At 41.2% G+C, this 21,780-nt stretch overlaps 1 protein-coding gene across 12 annotated transcripts in view; it reads right to left on the bottom strand.

Moving 5' to 3' along the window:
* ARHGAP15 (Rho GTPase activating protein 15) overlaps positions 1 to 21,780 on the bottom strand; it is a 386,745-nt gene that overhangs the window by 6,202 nt on the left and 358,763 nt on the right. For all 12 annotated transcript variants that reach the window (XM_079994046.1, XM_079994052.1, XM_079994048.1 and 9 more), the window contains one exon: positions 17,955 to 18,060. In XM_079994046.1, coding sequence (XP_079850172.1) covers positions 17,955 to 18,060 — 106 coding nt within the window. The remainder of the gene's footprint in view (positions 1 to 17,954; positions 18,061 to 21,780) is intronic.

Genomic DNA, 21,780 nt, shown 5'->3' with positions numbered 1-21,780 from the left:
AAACTTTAATAAAAACTATTTTCTAAAAAACAGGGTGTATAGCAAATCTGCCATGTGACAATCTGAATGTGTCTCCCCCCCCCCCCCCAGAAGACACAAGATTTACCCACTCTGGAAGAATGGCAGATGAAGGTGATAGACTATATGGGACTAGCAGAAATGACTGGCAGAATCCGAGACCAGGGAAAAGAGTCGGCGGAAGAAGACTGGAAAAAATTTAAAGACTATCTGCAGAAATACTACAAAATTAATGAATGTTAGAATGATGTTGGACAGAAATTAAGTGGTTACCAGCTGTAATGTAAAGGTTGAGCAATAAGTTATAATAAGTTATAAATAAGTTACAATAAGGATTTGTTGAGTTAAGAATTCGAATTGGAATACAAAAGGGGGAGGTGAGAGGAGGTCTGGGAAACCAGTTAATGGAAATAAGTAATGGAAATGATATTTGTTTTAACTGTTTTTTAATTTTGTATTTTTGTTTTTTGTTTTTTTGTTTTTTGTATTAATTTGGAAACTCTAATAAAAATCTATATATAAAAAAATGAATGTGTCCCCCCCACGCCCCATCTTGGGGACATGAGGGAAGCTATACATGAACCTGCTGGCATCACACCTACCTGCCACCTGAGGTATGTCAGATGAAAAGAGAGGCCTTTTGTGTTGTGATATCCAAAACAAGACTTGCAATGCCCTCTCATAAGAATGTTGACTCCCCCTTCCACTTCATTGCTGCATAGCAGAAATCGCTTATACTTTAAGGAATGGTTTCTAGCACTATCACTGAACATTACAGCATCAACTTCCTGGCAAGTTCATCTTGATGGATTTGGGTTCACAAATATCTCACCCATTGGGCACCCCATAGTTGCAGGGAGGAAATGGCATGTGAAGAAGGAGGAGGAGGAGGAGGAGGAGGAGGAGGAGGAGGAGGAGGAGTTTAGATTTGATATCCCACTTTATCACTACCCAAAGGAGTCTCAAAGCGGCTAACATTCTCCTTTCCCTTATTATGCTCTGTATACTTAACAATGTTCCATATTAGCCCGCCACGGCTGGACATATGTACATGCACATAAGTATTTACCCTCTACTTGGCCCTTTGTTTTATTTATTTAAAAGAGTTTTAAGTCTAGTTTCCAAGGACGGCTTGCATATTATGAAAATGCAAAACAACAACAAATATATTACAAAATCCCCAAGCTGTACCAAAATATAAGAACCATAAAACCAGCCATACTAAAAGAGGACTGATTCAACTCAACAAACAGTGGTACCTCGGGTTAAGTACTTAATTCGTTCCGGAGGTCCATACTTAACCTGAAACTGTTCTTAACCTGAAGCACCACTTTAGCTAATGGGGCCTCCCGCTGCTGCTGCGCCGCCGGAGCACGATTTCTGTTCTCATCCTGAAGCAAAGTTCTTAACCTGAAGCACTATTTCTGGGTTAGCGGAGTTATAACCTGAAGCGTATGTAACCCGAGGTACCACTGTAATACCATTTAAGACACGTTAATCCTTAATGACCTTGCAGCTGATTAAAACCTTAAAGGACTGCAGCAATTTTTTACTGAAAAGCTGTATGAAATAGAGGCGCCATTAACGGCCACTCTGCAAAGAAAAAGCCATCTGCACATTACATCTGCGTGGGAGAGACATTGTCACGGTGGGGCCACTGATATCAAGGCCCCACTCTCACCTTTCTGGAGTGCGAAAATCACAAGACTTTTCTTTCCTCTGCTACTTTTAACACAGGTATGGTAGTTGCCCCAGAAATTATGAGTGATGAAGAAGACATACAAGCTTCTGACAAACACACAAAGGATTTGATTTTGAGTGGTAAGAGTAAACATGTTACTTTTGCTGTCTGTCTTGGACCAGCAGAGAGTAAAGGAAAGAATAAAATGAAAAGACTGAACCATTAGTAGAGCAAAGCAAATGTTGCTGTTGTTTATATTTGAGGACTATAGCAGAAGCTATTTCATTTCAATTTCATTGCAGATTATGTATGCTGCCTTTCATCCCAAAAGGAAGTCCAATGCAGCTCACAATAACGTATCAGAAGTAATATATTAATATTTTAAAAGTGCACTGAAACAACATGGGGGGGGGGGAATCAGACAATAAAAATGCTAGAATAACCTATCCAATAACCAGTGTAAGAGAATGCCTTGCATTACAGACCCAGCACTGTTTCTGGAATAAGCCTGAATTGCTTGCACCCATTTGAGGAGAACAATCCTTTATAGCCAGGCGGCTTGTAATTTTACTATAGGTTTGTTCCAGCTTTGCTGAGAGTTGATGCCAGCCGTTGTTACAACAAATTCACCTGCCTACGCAGACTACTGCTAATTAGCAACGTCAGTCTCACAGAAGCAGCACCTGCGGGAAGGGATCCTCAGCCAGAAAAAGTGAAGGATGGCTATATGAGAAATGCACACTGGTTGCCTGCAGTAAGTAATAGCTGGTGAAGTTTTCCTGTTGTTTGCTAGGTACAGAACACTCCAAGAACCTAGATCAAGGGTCAGCAACCTGCGGCCCATGGGGATTGTTTAAACGGCCCATGAGCTGCCCCCGAACCGATCTGCCCACTTGGTGAGTCCCCATGCACTGCGCTGAACCGGCACAGCGCAGAGCTGGAACTCACTTCCGCGGCGCTGGAAAGTGCATCTGCGCAGACATGATCCAGCCCATGGAGTGATCTCCACGTGAGTGAACCGGCCCAGATGACCCCAACCTAGATGATAGTCAATTGTCTATTTTACTTCAAACAGTAGAGTAAGAATGTTCCTTGGATTTACAGTTGTGGATAACATAGTTTACTTTACTTGGTGCAGTGAGAGTTGATTAATCTTACAGAAATCCCCATTGGTTCTAATATTCGATAGCTTGACCAGAAGAGGATCTACTATGAAACTTATGAAGCTTAGGTTTCAGGGTCCCTAATCTCAGAGGGGCTCCATAAGCAACTTTAGTTCACATTGCTTTAAGATGTTGGGTCTAATAGACCCAATTTGAGTTGCACAATTCAAAAACTCTAAGGCAGAGCTTTCCAAATTTATTATGTTGGTGACACACTTTTTAGACATGCATCATTTCACATCACAGTAATTCAGTTTTACTAGCAAACCGGAGGTTAAATTAACCCCTTCCCAGCCCTGGGAAGAGTGCGGGAAGTGTTCAAGCGACACACGTACACACAGCAGCCAACACACTAACGTGTCGCAACACACAGTTTGGAAATTCTGCTATAAGGCATAGGGAATTTTTATTCACACCAGTGACTTTGACCTGTGATATCATCCAGTATAGAAATTTTAATCAAAATCTGAGATGTTGTAGTTATTTATGTTTTGTTTTGTTTTGTGATGATCTGTCGTGGAACAACCCCCTGAGAAATGGCAGGTATTAAGATTCTTGGTCACAGTGACTTTTCTGTACGTTTTCCGGTAAGTTGGGCATTAGGGGTTGAGAAGTAATCTAAGCTTGAAATAAAATCTCGTTTGCAAATATAGAATAATGCCACTTAAATGCATTGTAGGCACAAATATATCTGACAGGAAAAGTATGATCGCCAAATGGGCTGTAATATTTGGACCTCCTATCAATCCTTAAGTTGCTATTAATGGCTCAGGATCTCTTTGAAAGCAAGACGTTGTTTTCTTTATGTGGGAAGAAGTTCAACATTCATACCTTAGCTGTGCCAAATGTTCTGGAAAATAACCTAGTTGTAAGATGTCCTGCCCTACAAAATGCTAGTGTTAAGTAAGCAAGTTAATATGTTACTAGAGGCACAGCCTATTGCAGAACCAAACATGCAGAAACAAATAAAGGACATTTAAGAAAAGATGTAACATTTTCTGAATTTGTACCAAAAATAAAATACACAATTCAAAACAGCTAGAGAGCAAACCTATTAATCATCCTAAAAATACACCTACCATGCTAACCATTTTTAAAAATGCAATTTATTCTGTATAAATCACAGTTGGTTTAAAATAGCATTTGCTTTCCAAGCTACTCAGTCCCTACTTTTGCTGGCTTCCTAGGTATAAGATGCCACGAAGGGTCTTGGCTGCTCATGGGTGGGTGGGGGTGGGGGGTAGTTACATTCTTCTCTAGTTCAGATTAAAATCCAAACCAAAGATGTATGAAGATGTTTATATTTGCCTTTCTATTGAAAGTGAACATTACATGTCAGGAAGTCTTTCTCTTCCAAGTCAAGTGATGTGAACTTTGGCAGCCTCTCCACCTCAACAGTTCTATTTCAAAGAAAGTCTCTTTGAATTTGTCTTACCATGGAAAGTATATCAGTTTAAGGCTGCGGGTGCAAGACTGCATGCTTGGCTCTTGGGGTAGAAATCCTTGTATGTGGAATACTCTCAGTATACAGGCCAATACCATCAGTGACAAGTAGATCTACTCCACCACTGAAACATATACTGTATCACTGATTCGGGAGCACACCATGCACACATCTGCAGGATACAGGTTTTTAATCCATGCAACACTCTTTTTCCCAGAAAGGAGATCTACAGAACTGAATCTGTGCCCGAAGTAACCTTTTCAGAAAGGGAGTCTGAAGAACTAAGGCGAATAGTGTTGACAAGGCCTTATTGACAAATTGAAAATTAGCAAGTCACAGAGTTCTGCAAGTTCTTATAGAACTTGATATTCAAACAAATATGTAACTTGTAACTAAGACTGGCCTCCACATCTGAGGAACTGGAAGTGGCCCATGTAGGACTAATTTCCAAAAAAAGAAGAAGGGGGAGGCATCTGGGGGAATGCAGGAAGCCCAGATAAGTTGCAATTTCTGTTCTGCTAATGAAAAATCAGCACGGGTTCTGAAACAATAAGTCCTGGCTTTATGAAGAATAAGGCAATCAATGGCTGCAAGTCCTGCTGGTTATATACTACCTCCATGGTCAAGGCATGATACCAGTTGCTGGGGAATCACAGTAGGACATGCCTATTGCACTTACGTTCTGCTTGTGGGCTTCTCATAGGCATTTGTTTTGGTCATTGTGGGAAACAGGATGCTGCAATACATAAGGTTTTGGTTTGGTTTGGTTTCATTGCAGGATTGAAGGATATAACTCCAAACTGCTTGGCGGAGAGTTTTTCCACCTAGCATGGACATTCTTGGTAGCATGGTTGATAAAGCAAATCATGAGGATGATTTCAGTTCACTTAATTAATACAACAGGGTGGCTGAGATCAGCAAAGGCTGGAACTCCAACAATGGGCCATGCATACAAGTGGAAGAAGCTTAGATCCAGACGTGCTTCTTCAAAGGGAAGTCTAGAAGGGAGAAGGAGGTGATTTCTGCCAATTGCTCCTTCCCCCAACAGCCCCTCCCATTCTCACCTCTCACCCATGCTATTCCCCAGTATTTCAGGGCAAATTTGTGGGGAATTGGTACAGGGAAGCTCAGTTCAGCTGGAATCCTTCATAGGCTCATGAGCTATGTGACCACTTTGGTTTTGCTCTACATACAATGAGCACGATGGCACTGCAAAGTAACGGAGGAAGAAAACCTTGGCTTCAGCTAAACAACCTCTCTAAACAGCAAGAGCATGGTGAACAAATGCATGTGAAAGCCTAATTAGTTCCTGGAACCTCTGTCATGTCTAATGTAAGCATATGCCTCTGTTCAGTCATTAATTAACCCTGGTGAGAATAAATGGCTTCCTTCTGAACATTTTCTTCTACTGGTAACCGGATTAAATGCTAGTTTGCATTCCCTGGAAAAGCACCAATGCTTCTTCCCATGTGGAACCCTTTGTCACTTGGAAAGGTGTTCCGATTGGCTAAAAAATCCTGTTTGACCAGTTGTGCAACTCTGCAGTGGACAACTTCTTGTTATTGCTGCTAACAACTCATTACTTATGTCCCTTTGTCATTTAGTATCTCCCAGAATGTCATTTAATGTCTCTTACAAAATACAAGAGCACTCTGTCTCTCACAAAATGATCCTTTCTCTTAGCAACTGTTAACCATCAGGAAACCTCTTTCCTATAATTGGGCATCCCCCAGACACCAAAATTGTTTGGCTTCTTTGATTCCCCAGGAGGCTGCTGTAGGTGTGTCTCTTTTCGTCAAGCTATCTCAACGCCATAGATGCCTAGGACAACAGACCTCTCTTCACTTACCCCGTCGCGGGGATTCAAACCGCTGACCTTTTGATCGGCAAGCCCAAGAGGCTCAGTGGTTTAGACCACAGCGCCACCCTCTCCCTATGTTTCCCAAAACCTAATAGCACCTCCTCACAGAAGATTTGACCCAACTGCATTTCCATTGCACTCACATTAACCAAACTAGGGTCAATGTTTTAAAGTATTGTTTTTCGAACTAAATTATGGGGATCCCATAATGCCTTGGAAGCTTGTCAGAGATTCCTCATGAGAAGATCAGCAATTGCAGCATTCCCAGAAGACAGAAATGTTAGACATAATCTAAGTGTACTCTTGGATCAAGCATGGATCACCAACTCTTGGATCACCAACAGGCCTGCACCATGCCCTCCCTGGACTGAGTGGGAAACATCCACCTATTTCTTGCTTATTCTGTCTAATTTCCTATTCATGGGGGAATGTGGCCTCATTTGCTTGTGGAAGGACAGATAATTAGAATCATAGCTGGTTTTATAACCTTTGGCCATGGAGCTGCTGAGCTTATTTGTTTTTCATTCTGTCGTCCAGTCTAGTGAATAACACTGCCTATGCACAGCTGATATGCACATATCCCAGTAGGCAACAGATACTTCTCTATGAATTCAGCTTTAAGTTTTGAAATTTACTTTCATTCTTTTAGTTCCAGACTGCCTGAAGCCACATTTCCTTGCAACATTAAAAAATAAAGAGCACTTAGGTAACAATCTCACTTTGAATCAAGAACTGCAAACACAGAAAGCTTTATCATCAACACAACACATCCAAAAATGTCTTTGTAAAATGAATCAAATTATATGAGTTAATTGATTCCAGGGAACATCAGCAACTGCAGGTGGAAAACGAGTAACAGGATGTTTATTAATGAAGGGCTATTAATCAAAATTGACAATACCAATCCTTGTTCCTTTAAATTTCAGTGCTACCTGCACTGGACATGGACATATTTGTTTCCTTTCTGAATACGGATTTGTAAGAAAAAGAAAGATTAACTCTTGTGATTTCAGTTGGAGATAGAAGGCTGTTTGTTTAAATGCTGAAGGAATATCCTAAATCCAGTTTGACAGGCAAAGGCAAAGATGCCAGGGGTAATTAATTAGCACTTAATTTAGACTACAGAACAACAGGATATGGAATTGGTGCTCAGTGCCATTTCCCCCTAAGCTCCATCTCATGAGGGTCAAGAGTGTGGCTGTTACATCGAAGGTCAGTAAATAAATTGGGGAAACACATTGAAACTGGACTTTTCACAATAGATATCCTTCACTGTTTCTACTGCCTCTGGCAATCATTGACAAGAAAAGGGCTGTGATTGGTGAATAATGCTGTGCAGACACATGATTTGAGCAAGGTAGCATATGAACTCACATGTCACATTGTGAATCATAACCTAGAAGCTTCCTACAGAAAGAGTTATCCCAGAAAAAGTCAGTATTAGGGAGGAAAAGCAGCTGGGAAGATCAGAGAAACCTGTGACAGGAGAAAAAAAATTGCATTTTTTACTTTCCTAGATTTGAGGAAACAAATTTTGAAAGGAAAGGAGAAAGGTGGAGGTTGGGGGAGGAGGGAATTCAATCTGCATTATATCTTGGTTATGACTTCTCATTGCAATCCTCAGAAGGTGCACAGAAGGTACTGATGATACATCTACATTATACAGACTAGTAAACAACATTATATGCAATATATGACAGGAAGCCTAGGAGCTAGTCTGGTCCACAGTTTCAGGATGACTGAAATTTCCTCAGAAGTTTCCTCAAAAGTGATTCCAATTAATTAATTAATTAATGGACCAAAGTTCTAAATCACATGTGGAGTAGAGAAGGCCTCCTGTAGAAGCAGTCCAGCCACTGATTTGTGTGGAAGCTAGCGATGGAGATGCATTAGAAGGGCCAGGGCCAGGGAGCATCTATCCACCCTCCTCTGTCATACGGTTTGGGGTGTGGGGTGGGGTGGGGTGGGGTGGGTGGTGCGGAGATGCCTGAATAGGGCTAGGGTTCAAAAGAATCTAACAAACAGTCAGGCAATGGTTAGTGATCATTCGTCACATTTACAGTTTTATACAACGCCGTAATGACTTGTGTATGAAAGGACAAATATTTTCCATTCATGTAACATCTCGCTGGTTTTTCATCTAACACTCCAACTTTAATTATATGATGAACATAACCTGTATCAAATTATGAATATGTTAACATATTGAATGAGTACAAGAAAAATAAGCACCAGATTTTTTTGTTATGCCATACAGGCACACAAAGGTATAGTAAGAGAGAGAGAGGGAGAAATCTGGTTTCCTTGACCACATTGTCATAATATACATATAGAACTGCTTATTGAATCCAGGCTGTGTAGGCAGCAGAAAGAACCCTGGCTCCATACCCCCACAATGCATGGCCACAACAAAGGGCAGGAAAAGAACAGACTCTTTCATTCCATCTTTCTAAGTATTACCAACACAAGGGCTAAAACATTACCTCTGTCTGAAGTGTATCTATGTATCCATGCATAAGTTATTAACTAGGCTCCCTGAGCACTGTTGCTGAAAGTACTAATATATTCAAATTACATTCCAGCTACTGCAAAAAAGGCAGTAGATCAGACAAATGTATTAAAATCACTTCAAACAAAAGGTCTCGTGTTTTTTTCAAAATAAAAATAAGGCCTCCACCCTTTGCTTAAAAAGCCATGGAGCAATTTCTAATAATATGCAAGAACAAGGTCTTATGGGATCGAGTATCGGTCGCAGCTTGAATGTGAAAGGTAAAATACTGACAGGTAAACTATAGCTCATTCTGATACTGAAATTATGTAATTCAAACGGTTTGCAGAGCAAAAGGGAAGAAGGGGAAAATCTGAAGCTGGCTGAAATTCAAGCCTGTCTTTGAACTTTGTCCCAGTTCAGAACACACTGGGCCAAATCTAGGGGTTTGGCTGTGAACACCATAAAATCAAAAGGGCTTGTAAAAAATGGTTTAACCTCATGTTCCCTTTCCTCTCAGTATAATAGTTTTAAGCAGTACTATTTTTCTAGAACAAAGAGGTGCCAGAACTCAGCATGAACACCTCTCTTGTTCTCTTATAATGGCAATGGCACCCACCTGAGAGGTGCTGGAACTGAGTTCTGGCTGGGGGAAAAGCCCTGACTTTAAGGTAGTGCTTCTATCTTGCCCTAATGAGAATTTAAAAAAACACAACCTATATATGCTAATGATGGGGGTCTCCTAATGATGGGAAAGCAGCAAAGTCATGTCTGTGTAGTAGCTGTGAGTACTGTTTCATACCATCCCTCCCAAAGAGATGGTTTTTCCAAGGTGAGATCTCGGTGCAAAACTCTGCAAGATCACAACTCCGAAAATGGCCTCTGTTCTCGTGCACAAAAAAAGAAGATATCCCAGTTTTTCCAGGACACTTGTGGGGTATTCTTTTGCACTCAGGCCCTGTTTGTGGCCTTCCCATAGACACCTGGTTGGCCACTATAAGAAAAGGATGGTGTGTCAGATGGGCCATTGCACTGATCAAGCAGGATTCTTTTTAAGTTCTAAGTAGCCATACCAACAATACCAACATCAACAATCTCCTTTAAAATGATAACTAATAAACTACCAAAAATATGCAGATATTCTCTCTCAGTGTGTATAAATAGACTCTCAGGAGTTCCATGCTGCCATATAGACTTCCAAAACTGAGCCACAATTCTAGACAACATATCAAAGTATGTTTATAAACATAGCTTTGTAGAATATCAATGATATGCAAAACTGTGTTTATAACTGCATTTTGCTATGTCACATAGGGCAGTCTAACAAAACATATGACAAAGCTGAATGGAGTCATCAAGCCATATATTGTCACTCCCTCTCCTGTCACAGTCCCATCCATGCATGCATCAAAACCAGGAAGCGAAGGAAGCCCACGATAGGCCACTGCAGTTGGATTGATAGACAGACACATAACAACTTTACAAATGTCACATCTGCTCCAGGTTTTGGAAGGCCCTAAATCAAGGAGCCTCTTGCCCTCACCCACCCCCCTAAGTGAGGAGCAGGTCTAGCAGATTCTTCTGAGTGGGCTTCTGCTGGGATTGGGCTCTTGAAAGAAGCCCAACAGTGCTAACCCTTGACTCTAGTCCTGTGCAAAGTATTTTCAATATGGTCTGTGGTGTTGACATTTTGGTTCTTTACCACTGAACGTATGTCAAAAACAAACCTGGAAGGGTACCAAATTAAAATGTACTAGCTTCTGCTGTGGACAGACAACTGTGCATACAGATTCTTGTTTATCCTCCTAGTGAATTGCCTTGACCTGGTGTTTAAAGGAGTTACTGCAGCTACCAAATCAAAGCAGGTACTCTTCATGCAGAACTTGAGGAGTAAAATGCAATCTGTGAAAGAGCCCAAATGATAGCTTTTGGTTCAGATTCCTGAATGATTTCCAAAGAGAAGACTGAGCCAATTCCAACACCCCCCCCCCCCGCCTATTTTGGTAGAGATATATGCATGAAAAAAATACATCAGAAAATGCAAAATACTTGTGGATTTTGCAAGAAAGATCACTAAACTAGAGAACAGATTCCTTGCTCAGTTCTGGGAAAGTATTTAGTTGGAATTAGCCCTATATGTCAGCGACAACTCTTGACAACTGTTGGATTTGCTTTTCTGGCAGTGACCACATCAGTATCAACAAAGTAGGTGGCCACTTACCTCTTTTCTTTTTTGGCTTTAGAAGAAGAAGAAAAGTGAAACTTTTTTTAGACAGCCTGTAATGATTGCGCGGAGAAAGAGAGATACTAGTTGAGCTCCCTGCAAATTATTAGTGGAAAAGTAGGTCTGAGAAGCATGCTACATCTGAAATATTTTTCGTCACTTGAACATGTGCAGCCCAGAGCCGGCCCCACTCTACCAGTCGAAGGGAACAAACATTTCACGTTCACAGATGCTCTTAATTTGGTGTGGTTTGGAGTGTAATTTAGATCAAACGTATCCATGTAAATGAGTCAAGGTTTTCTTAATTAGGTGCCTCTAAAGAAAAAACTGGGACCACATCAGTAGGTGTGGGTGTGGTGCCCACAATGCTGAAGTCTTTTCTATGACCAAAGGCTCAGGGTTGCTTAGGCACATACTACTGACACCCCCCACCCCACCGCTCCAGTTTCTCAGGCACAATAATAAATCACTACGTGGCACAGACATCAAGACGCTGTTTCACAGAAGCTGCCTAAAAAACACCGTCTCTTTGGCAGATGCCTTAAGGGAGGTCATTGTGCTGTGATTTAGGTCTCTCTTCCCCTTTTTGTATTTCACTGCCAGCGTTTTGTTCCCATTACAAGTGGAGTGCATTCCAGTTTGCAGATTTGCTCTTAACTTTCAAACTAGTCACGTTAATATGAAGATTTGTAGCTCTTCACGAGAAAGAGGCCTGTCTCTTGCCTGAGAACTTCTAATCCTACATTGATCACAATAATATGATCTTGGTGGATAAAAATGAAGGCACTGAAAATGCTGATTCTCTCAGCACATTCCTTGACTTTCTGTTGACTGAGAGGTACTGGGATGCAGTGCAAAGGGAACAGGAGAGGTTATTTTTCCTCACATCACCTGAAACCTACCTACATGTTGTCTTTTTGGGCCAGGGAGCAATTGCTAGTGCAAAATTACAGGTGGCCAGTAGCAGGGGAGTTAAGAGTCAAGCCAAAGGGTTTGGGTGAAAGCAACAGCATTTTGCATTCCGATTGGGGGCGACGCCTGCATTTTATATAGCCAAAGTATGTACAATTCATATGAATGTAAGAGAAACAACAAAGCCTTGCTGGATTGGGCCAAAAGCCCATCTAGACCAGCAGTATGTTCTTGCAGTCACCATCAGATGCCTATGGTAAACTCTCAAGCAGGACCAGAGTTGTGCAATAGTGTTCTTCCCACTAGACTAGATGGTTTTCTGGCATGAGTCAGTAGGACTTTATTTATGTTAATAAATCCTGTAGGTTTCATAAGAACCTACCTTATTAAACTGAAATACAGCTGTAGTGCCACACCTTCATCTCCACAGAACTAGGTGGCTAAAATGGAGAACTGTGCTGTGTCAACTATATTGGATCATTCTTATGACTCATTTTGATCTTGAGTTAATACTGAAGTACAAAATGCAAACGTATCAAAACTAATATGAAGGGTTGTAATCCACCATCTGCAGTGTTTCCCAACCTTGCGTCTCCAGCTGTTTTTGGACCACAACTCCCATCTTCCCTAGCTAGCAAGTGATGATGGGAATTGCAGTCCGCAAACAGCTGGAGACCAAAGGTTGGGAAACACTGATTCAGAGTGTGGGATCATTGTGGATTGCTTTTAAAATTGTGAGCACAGTGTTAATGGCAATTCAGCGAAATGGATTAGGTCAGGGGTTCAAATCAATAAAATTCCATTGGTGGATGTCCACAGTCAGATCATTCTAGAAACCATGAACCTCTGCAATCTTCTATACTGTTTCTGACTATGGTCACATTTGCACCATACATTTAAAGCACTATTATACCACTTTAAACCGCCATGGCTTCCTCTATAGAATTCTGGGAGCTATAGTTCATTATGGGTGCTGAGAGTTGTTCGGAGGCCCTGATTCTCACCACAGACCTACAATTCCCAAAGTTCTCTGTGAGAAGGGATTGACTGTCAAACCACTCTGAGAATTGTAGTTATGTAGGGAACAGGACCGTCTTAGCAACTCTAGGCATGGCGGAAGCCATGACTGTTTAAAGTAGTATTATAGTGCTTAGAATGAATGGTGTGAATGTGGCCTGTATGTTCTCAGTGCCTTTTGCATTTCCAGCATTCCACTGGCTGGAGCACGTTCTCAGTTTTAAAACTAGCTTCCTTCTACTTTCCTTTTTTGCATTAGCTCAAAGGCATTTTAGTGCCATGTGCAAAAACACCGTATATGCAAGGTGCTACGTCTGATTTGATTTGTTCTCTTAAGGTCTGTATAGTCTTTATGAGTTTAGTCTCCTCATTCAACCACATTGGGGGAAAGCAAACAAGCCACTACACACAAGTTTAATATCCATGCTGGACTGAACCTGCAGAAAGGCTGGAGCAAATGGAAATCACATGTGTAATCTGCATCTTTCTTCCCTCCAAAATATAATAATAATGGAAATTTTGCAGACTTCGCTTGCTAAGTGTTCCTAGCTGTCATACAATAGCTTTAATTTTTGATTTATCCACAGCATTCTGTGTATGGCTGCTGAACTTGTCATCACATTGTCATAGCTTCCTTTTGCGTGAGCTACTGTTGCATTCTTCTTACATGTGGGTTGTTGGCTGGGATATATATTTTTTATAATAGGTAAAAATAAATCTCCTTTGTTAAATATAGTTTCCAGAAGCGAGAGATCTTTGCTGTGCAATAAAGCCAGCAAAGGATGCACCGTTTTGAGACTCTGATTTCAGTTGTGCTAGATGCTGCTTCTTCGTGGTGCTCTGAAAATGTGAGAATGAAGCCAGATTTTGAAATGGGGGGGGGGGGGGAATCCATCTCAGTTGTATATACTATACATGGTTTGTGGGGGGGGGGCAGAGAACCCTGTGCTAAACAACCTAGATATTTGTGAGTTTTATTATTTCCCCCTTTTTGTGATCAATTTTCTCTGCTGTTTAACAAGGGGCAGTGAAATTGATTGAAGACGTTATTAAAAGAACTAACAGCGTTGATGGGGAGACAGAAAGGCTGATGATTTTATATCTAGCAGAAAGAGAAAAGATGCTTGGATATGCAAGTGAGTGCTGCCCTACAGCGAAACACAAGTGGCTTCAAAACATACACACACCCAAATGGAATGAACAAGTTTCTGAAAAATCAAAGGTGAATCAAAAGGAATTGGCTTCTGCCTGGGCAAAGCAGCCAGACAGGCCACAGTAACTGATCCACGTGATGAACCAAGAGGCAGCCGCACAGCTCCCCAGACAACTTGCCTGAAAGTCACTGCCAAGAAGCCAGATGCTGTTGCTGGAAGACTCTCTGCCACAGTTGGGCATCTGGGTTCAGTGCTTTCCACTTAAAGAAGAGGGGAGAGTGTGAGGGAGGAGGCAATCTAGATCCTGCCTTTTCCTCTATTACTGTTATGAATGTGATTGACAGACATAAATCTGAAAATCTCAGTGTTGATTTGTACTTTAGAGGAGAACTGTTAAAAACTAATAAATCAAAATAATTTTTAAAGATGTAAAATATCGCCAGATCCTGGTTGGTGTGGCATTTCGAAGAGGTAGAAGCAATCATATTGGCAGAGCCTGATATCTGCTTGAAAACATACAGCAGGGGTGGGGTTCAGCTAGGTCAATGGTCAGGGATGATGGGAATTGTAGTCCACCAAATTCACCACCCCTGACATACATGTCTTTAGAATATGCACATGTCACACTTGACTTGCCAAGTTCCTTCCTGCCATCTTTTGCTTTCCCCCATTTTAACCCTTCTTGGTCACAACTTTGGACCATACTTTCCCTGTTGATGTCTGGTAGGCTATATTGATAAGTCTCTTGCCCATGCTGTCACAAATTTGCTCAATTTGAGTAAAGATGCTAGTAGCGATGCCCAGTGAAGTTCTGCTGGGTGCAGAAAGAAAGATGGGGGGTATATAAATAATAAAATTAAATTAAATCAAGTTCAGGCCCAGCTCAGGAGAGGCAAATTTTACAAGCCCTGAACTTTCCTTTCTCAATTGGATTAGAATCCAAGGCCAACAGGATGCCAGAGTCCAAGACACTATGGGAGCTATAGTTTCAGGACCTGCAAAAAGTTCTGCTCAACTTGTGCCTATCTGTAAGCAGGGGCAGACTTTGGTAATATGGTGCTCTGAGTGAGGAGATAATTTGATATATAAGATATATAATAAATAAGGTTGTTATTATAACTATTGCTATTATTTTGCGCTCCCTTGGCTCGGCCCCCTGTGTGGGGGAACTGCTCGTGCTGCCCCTAATCCGGCGCTGCTGTGTGAACTTGAACACAGCTGCTTACTTTTGTGTCTGCCCCAATTTGATTTTTTGCAATATCCCTACAATCGGAGGATTCCAAAGCCATAAAAACTCCAGACTGGAAAAGAGCCAAATGTAACCTAGTGGAAAACTGCCTTACATTTACTCCAAATATATGTGAAGCCCCACTTTACACAAAGGGGAACTGTGATATTTGTTAAACACTTCAGGGTCCTGTAAGGTTCTCTTAAGATCCTCCTAAGGCCATAATGCAGACCTCCAACCAAATTAAGGTCCAATATATGCCAAAAAGAATATAAACACTCTACTACATTAGTTGTGAATGAATCTATGCACCAACGGTAGGCTTCAGGACCTTAAATATACATTCTGATAAATATCAGAACAAGCTTGATAATGAATATAATTTTATAATGCGAGAAAATTCTTGCAGTGACTGTCCTTGGATCTACATGCAGTACAGTACTTGCCAATCTTGTTTCAATTCAAAAGTGCCCCTGAAAACTTCCAAAGTTTCTGGCTCATGTCTGTCCTTGCAAACTATTTACAACAATGGTGGAACTGTTTCTGTAACAGAGGGCAAGCTTTAAACATGTGCTCATCCCAAATGCCAATAATCAGGCTTTTTATTTGCAATTAGAATTCCTATCCAGTCCAAACCTAACAATAAAGAAAAAATTATAATGTTGCACTTACTGCATTAGTAGTACTAAACACCCAAAACACATGGTCTCAATGGATGCGTGGGTTACACTGATAATTTGCAAAGAACATCACATTCTCAGTATGCTTGAACTAGTGTGCAGCTATGGGTGGCTTTGGATAGAGGTGGTAGCCATCATAAGTACTTGCTTGGAGAAGGCAATGGGCACAGCTAGCTAACCACTTGCTAGGTGTTTGCAACAGTATTTCTGTTATTGCGCTGCAAAATTGTGCAGAAAGCCTAGACAACTCTCCTTGCACCCTCCATGTGTCATGGAAACCAAAACCAAAACCATGTGTTCATTTCTGTCTGATTTTAATTTAATTTACCATATTTTTCGCTCTATAGGACACACCTGACCATAGGACGCACATTGTTTTAGAGGGGGAGAACAAGAAAAAAAAATTCTCCCCCTCTCTGCTCAGCGCCCCTTCAGCGAAGCGGCAGGAGAAACGGAGCCCCTTCCATTTCTCCTCCCGCTTGGCTGAAGGGGCGCTGTGCAGCTCTCCCTCTCGGCTGAAGCCAGGAGAGTCTTGCTCTCCTGGCTTCAGCAAAAGGAACCCAAAGCCTATCCCTGAAGCCTGGAGAGCGAGAGGGGTCGGTGCGCACCAACCCCTCTCGCTCTCCAGGCTTCAGCGAAAGCAACGCGAAGCCTCCAGAGCGCGGAGGGAGCGCTCCCTCTGCGCTTCGGAGGCTTTGCGTTGCTATCGCTGAAGCCAAGGAGCCTGCATTCGCTCCATAGGACGCACACACATTCCCCCTTAATTTTTGGAGGGGAAAAAGTGCGTCCTATAGAGCAAAAAATACGGTAATTTAAAATAGAGCGCATCAGTGACAGCGAGAGCATCCCAAAGGATGTGGTCAGTAGATTATATCACTCTGGTAATGCTGCTGCAAGATAGTGCAGTCTCAAGGAAATAATGACAACACCTTTTCAACAGTACTTATTTTAAATTAAGTTGAAGAACGTTGCAAAAAAGGACCAAAAAACCCCAATCATTGAATTATTCAAGAGAGGAAGAGCTGTTCCCCTTTGGATCCAAAGATGCACTTTTGCATAAAGAAGGCATCTACCGCTCAAAGAAGGAAAGGCTCCTTCCTTTACAGTGTGCACTCTTGCACTGAGGACAAAAGTAAAAGTCCATCCAAATCTGTTCTTCTGCTCACACAAGAACTTGTGTAGCATCTTTGCACAAGCATGAGACTTGCTACAGAGTCTACATAATATGTCCATTGGGTGAGCTCTTCTTTCAATCACTCATGGAAAAGCTCATGCTTCTTCGAACTTATGTGAAACATCTTCAACCATTAACAAAATATATCCTGACTGAATTCTGTTATTTGTGTGTTAATCATGTGAGCTACCTGGGAGGCCTTTTTTGGCCAAAAGGTGGCATATAAATTACAATAACAATCGATGAATTACACACTCAGAGAGCGAAAGATTACAGCAAAAAAAAAAAAAAACCATTGTAAAGCCACTATTTATTAAAATATAGTTTAAGTCTGTAGGAGTCCCCTCCCCAATACCATGAAACCAACTTTTCTCCATAGAGTCCGCACGAGACTCAACATACTACTTTCTTTCCTAAGTGGAACCAAAGTTGGTTCTTTTCCCCCCATAGCTGAGTACATAAAAGCAGTACCCGCTGATTCTATAATCTCTTCTGTTAGTTCTGCGAAGCAAACATGATGAAGAGTATTGACCATTTCAAAATGGTTTGTCTGCTAAAGCTGTGATGGGGCAGGTATTTTTCTTATTCATAAACCAGAGAATATTGCCTGAAGCAATGGGGAATGAGGAGGTATGGTTGGAGAGTATTCAGCTTCTCTCACCCAGCTTTGAAAAGGGGAGAAATGAATATTTTTTTTAAAAAAATAAAATACTAACACTGTCCAACCAAGATTGACGAGGAAGTCTAGTTTCATCCTGGGCCATTTATATTGGATGAAGTGATATGATATCTTAAATTTCAACCAGCAGAAAGCTTATTAGCAGAGCAATAAGAAGAGGACAAAATCACATTGCAATTTAAGTGTCTAACTCTTAATACCTCACATTTTATAGTTAGTAGCTTAACTTACTTTTGCAAGTGTTCAAATAATATTTTCATGGTGTCGTAGTTTGGTCTCGGGAGCTTCTGTACAAGGTCTTTGATGACTTTCACTCTACTTTGGTTGTCTTGAATTTCTGAGGAAAAAAGAAAAGAAGAAGTTATGATCCCAGAACAATATTTGACTATCTAGCATATTTTGTGTTTTGTTAAGGCTGTCTCAGACCATGAATATGGGTCTCAAGCTAAGATTGAAGTGTTACAACCATATCTATTTTTGAACATTACTTTCTAATGGACTGTATCCAAACACACACACAATGGAGATTTCTCACCCTTCCTCATCTCCTGTTCTCTGAAAAACCTCTCCTGGGGGTCAGGGCTGCCCAGGAACAGCCTGACATGTGCTTCACTAGGCTGTAGTGGAAAGGGGGAACTGCCAGAAATGGGGTGATTATTTGGGGTGATTCCCCTTCCCCAGCATTAGTATTATAATTTATTCAATTTCTTACCCACCCACCAAAACAAGGTTCCAGGGCAGGTTATGGCAATTCAAAAATGTAGTATTAAAATCTGTTTGAAACAACTAGTCAAAAAATTAAGGTTGGGTGGGTCCTAAACTATCCCAGGCCTTTTCTGATTGTCTCCAAACTTTGGAAGACACTTCTGGGAATCAAAGAGGGATGCAAGTGAGGAGAAAGGGCAGAGAAGCTTGACTGTGTGAGCAGGTTTCTACTCATGCAAGTTTGGATACAGCCCATCTGAAATGTAATGAACAAACTCTGTGATGAATAACCTCTTTCATGGCCAACCCAAGTTACTTGAAAAACAATTACTATTTCTACTGCAATTTCTGTGCATCCTTCAGCCTGGGGGGGGCAGGGGGCGGGAATGAAAACATACTCGCACAACTGTGGTGTCCATTAATAACTAGGCCTCCTCCCTCCCAGCTAGCGGTATAACTATGCAGGTATAATTATTTCAATATTATAATTTAAATAGAGTACAGTTTAATGTTAACAAATTACATGTATGGCATTAAAAAAATGGCATCCATCATCTGAGGAGAAACATTTCATAATTTGTTAATCCATTCATTTTCTATGAGAGAACAGAGATGAAGGTTTCAAGGAAATATAAAAGCTATGTTTGAGCAATATCACATAAACCTGTGGGTGGGAACTTCTGTGATCAAACGCTTCCACATGGGGAGGGGGGGCAGAATCCCACATATAAACAACTAGTAAGTCAGGAAGGAAGCTAAACTAGATTCCTTCTCTATGACATGTCTTTTTTAATTGGAGGGGATGCTTTTTAGAAAAGGATGTGGATCCCTTTGTGAAGTGGCACACCTCAGACACAGATTTAGCACATCAGTATAAACTAGGCCACAGGTGTCTCTATCTTACTTATTTGCTTAATTACTACTTAGTATGACTTATGCAGACAATGGATTGAACCCATCAAGCTTTTAAAATGTATATCTCTGGTGCTTATATACTTCGTTCTGTTCTTATTATATTTGCCATAATACAGCCCCATACTTTAGTTTCATGTTCTCTTGTGATCAAATTCGTAGCTACGTTGACATTCTTAGTTCACACCCTGTCCTTTGCTTAGTATCCCCTTTCCTCATTTCATAACTGCTTTTTTTGTAGAAAACAATTAGTCAGTAATGAAAGAATGTGAGTCTGAGACCTATAATCGCCTTTGTGATGTGAAACTTCTTTTGATGATGTGATAACAGCGTTGCTGCTGACTGACTCAGGATAAGCGTGTGTGTTTTTTAATGCGATTGATGGTTTCAAGTCTTAAAATATGGTTTCTGATGGAGATATTTGCATCAGATGTTGAAGCATGTATAGCTCTGCTTTCGTTTCATGAAAGATAAGATAAAATAAATGTTAGAGGCCCCTGACACAGGGAAACCGTTTTACATGCTGCAGGTCTTAGATAACCTGAGTCTTGTTCCTAGCTTCAACACAGTGCAGTAAAAATAAATAAATAAATTGCTCTCATTGCTTAAAACCTCCTCCTGAAACAGTAAGGGACGGATATGTTTCTCATGGTAGATACGTACAGGAAGCCACTGAAGACCTTACAGTAGTTTCATAACTGCAGTGCAGTCCCTTATGTAAGAAGGATTGGCATAAATGGCTTAGATGAGGGATGCTGAACTTGTGGCTATCCAGAAGGTGCTAGAACACCTCCCCCCCCACATCATCTCTGACCTTTGGACATGTCAGCTGGGGTGGTGAATGTCTGGGGTCCAACAACATCTGAAGGGCCACAGTTTCCCCACCAGAGGAATTTATGGGAAAGTATTTATTTGTTCTTGGGTGGGTATATATCTATGTATCCGTTTACCTACCTACGGATAAATCTGAAACAAAAGCAAATAAATGGAGTGAAGGCTGAGACTATAGAACGGATGACCGCATGTGATGAGTGAACGGCCAACTTGCAATCCACGTGTATCACAACTCTGCTCAGTTCTCTTCAGCAGCATTGCAGTGAAGTGCTAAACATGGTGCCAATATATGAAGTGAAGAACAGTCTGGGGGAACTATTATTTCTTGTGTGTGTTTGATTTTAAGATGTCATGTATATAGTATGAAAGTGAATAAAGATTCCCCTCTCCTCTCTCTCCTGTCTTTCTTTAGGGGAGGCAGAATAAGCAAATACCAGCTGCCCCAAGAACAAAAACGATGCTTTCTAAATCTTTTGACAGCAATTCCACACAGAAAAAGACTAAGGCACAGCTGCCCTTCTGTGTGTGCTACTTACAGCAAAAGTATTTTTAATGCTCCTTCTTAAAAGGGGGGGGGGGAGGAGGAATCCCATGGGAAGCTTCAAAATGATAAAAGAATCAAGAAATTGTCTTAGAGCCGATTCATATAGACTCACAGAATGGTAGAGTTGGAAGGGTCCCAAGGGTCATCTAGTCCAGCCCCCTGCAATGCAGGAATCTCAACTAAATAGATTTCCACATAGCATTCAGTATCTTTGTGGTAGGTTTAGGCATTTCTGGTTTATTTTGTTGACTGCTCCTCCAAGTGGCTCAGTTGGATGCATCCTAGACCAATTTGGCTTGATTGCGGGCAAAATTCAAATGATCTTTTAGATGACTGACTCTAATAAGAAGAGTGAACTAGAAAGTAGCCTTATTCATAGTGGATACAACTAAGATTTGATCACAAATTCTGAATAGCAGCCTATTAAACTGTGGAGATGAGGATTACCTTGCCAACAAAGGTCCATATAGTTAAAGCCATGGTTTTCTCAGTAGTGATGTATGGAAGTGAGAGCTGGACCATAAAGAAGGCTGATCGCCGAAGAATTGATGCTTTTGAATTATGGTGCTGGAGGAGACTCTTGAGAGTCCTGTGGACTGCAAGAAGATCAAACCTATCCATTCTAAAGGAAATCAGCCCTGAGTGCTCACTGGAAGGACAGATCCTGAAGCTGAGGCTCCAATACATTGGCCACCTCATGAGAAGAGGAGACTCCCTGGAAAAGACCCTGATGTTGGGAAAGATGGAGGGCACAAGGAGAAGGGGACGACAGAGGACAAGATGGTTGGATAGTGTTCTTGAAGCTACCAGCATAAGTTTGACCAAACTGCGGGATGCAGTGGAAGACAGGAGCGCCTGGTGTGCTCTGATCCATGGGGTCACGAAGAGTCGGACACGACTAAACGACTAAACAACAACAACAATGTGTGTTGAATGATACTGAACTATTTTACAGATCTGGGTCTCTTTTGATACTTGACACATTGTAAGACAATTTATATATTTGCTGTTTGATGATTTGATGGACTACAACAATTATTTGGCCTGCATGTTGGAGGGCTC

Source organism: Podarcis cretensis (genome assembly GCF_951804945.1).
Source record: "Podarcis cretensis genome assembly, chromosome: 1".
NCBI lineage: Eukaryota > Metazoa > Chordata > Lepidosauria > Squamata > Lacertidae > Podarcis > Podarcis cretensis.
The sequence above is the reverse complement of the archived record's forward strand: the minus strand, read 5'-3'. Positions and strand labels throughout refer to the sequence as shown.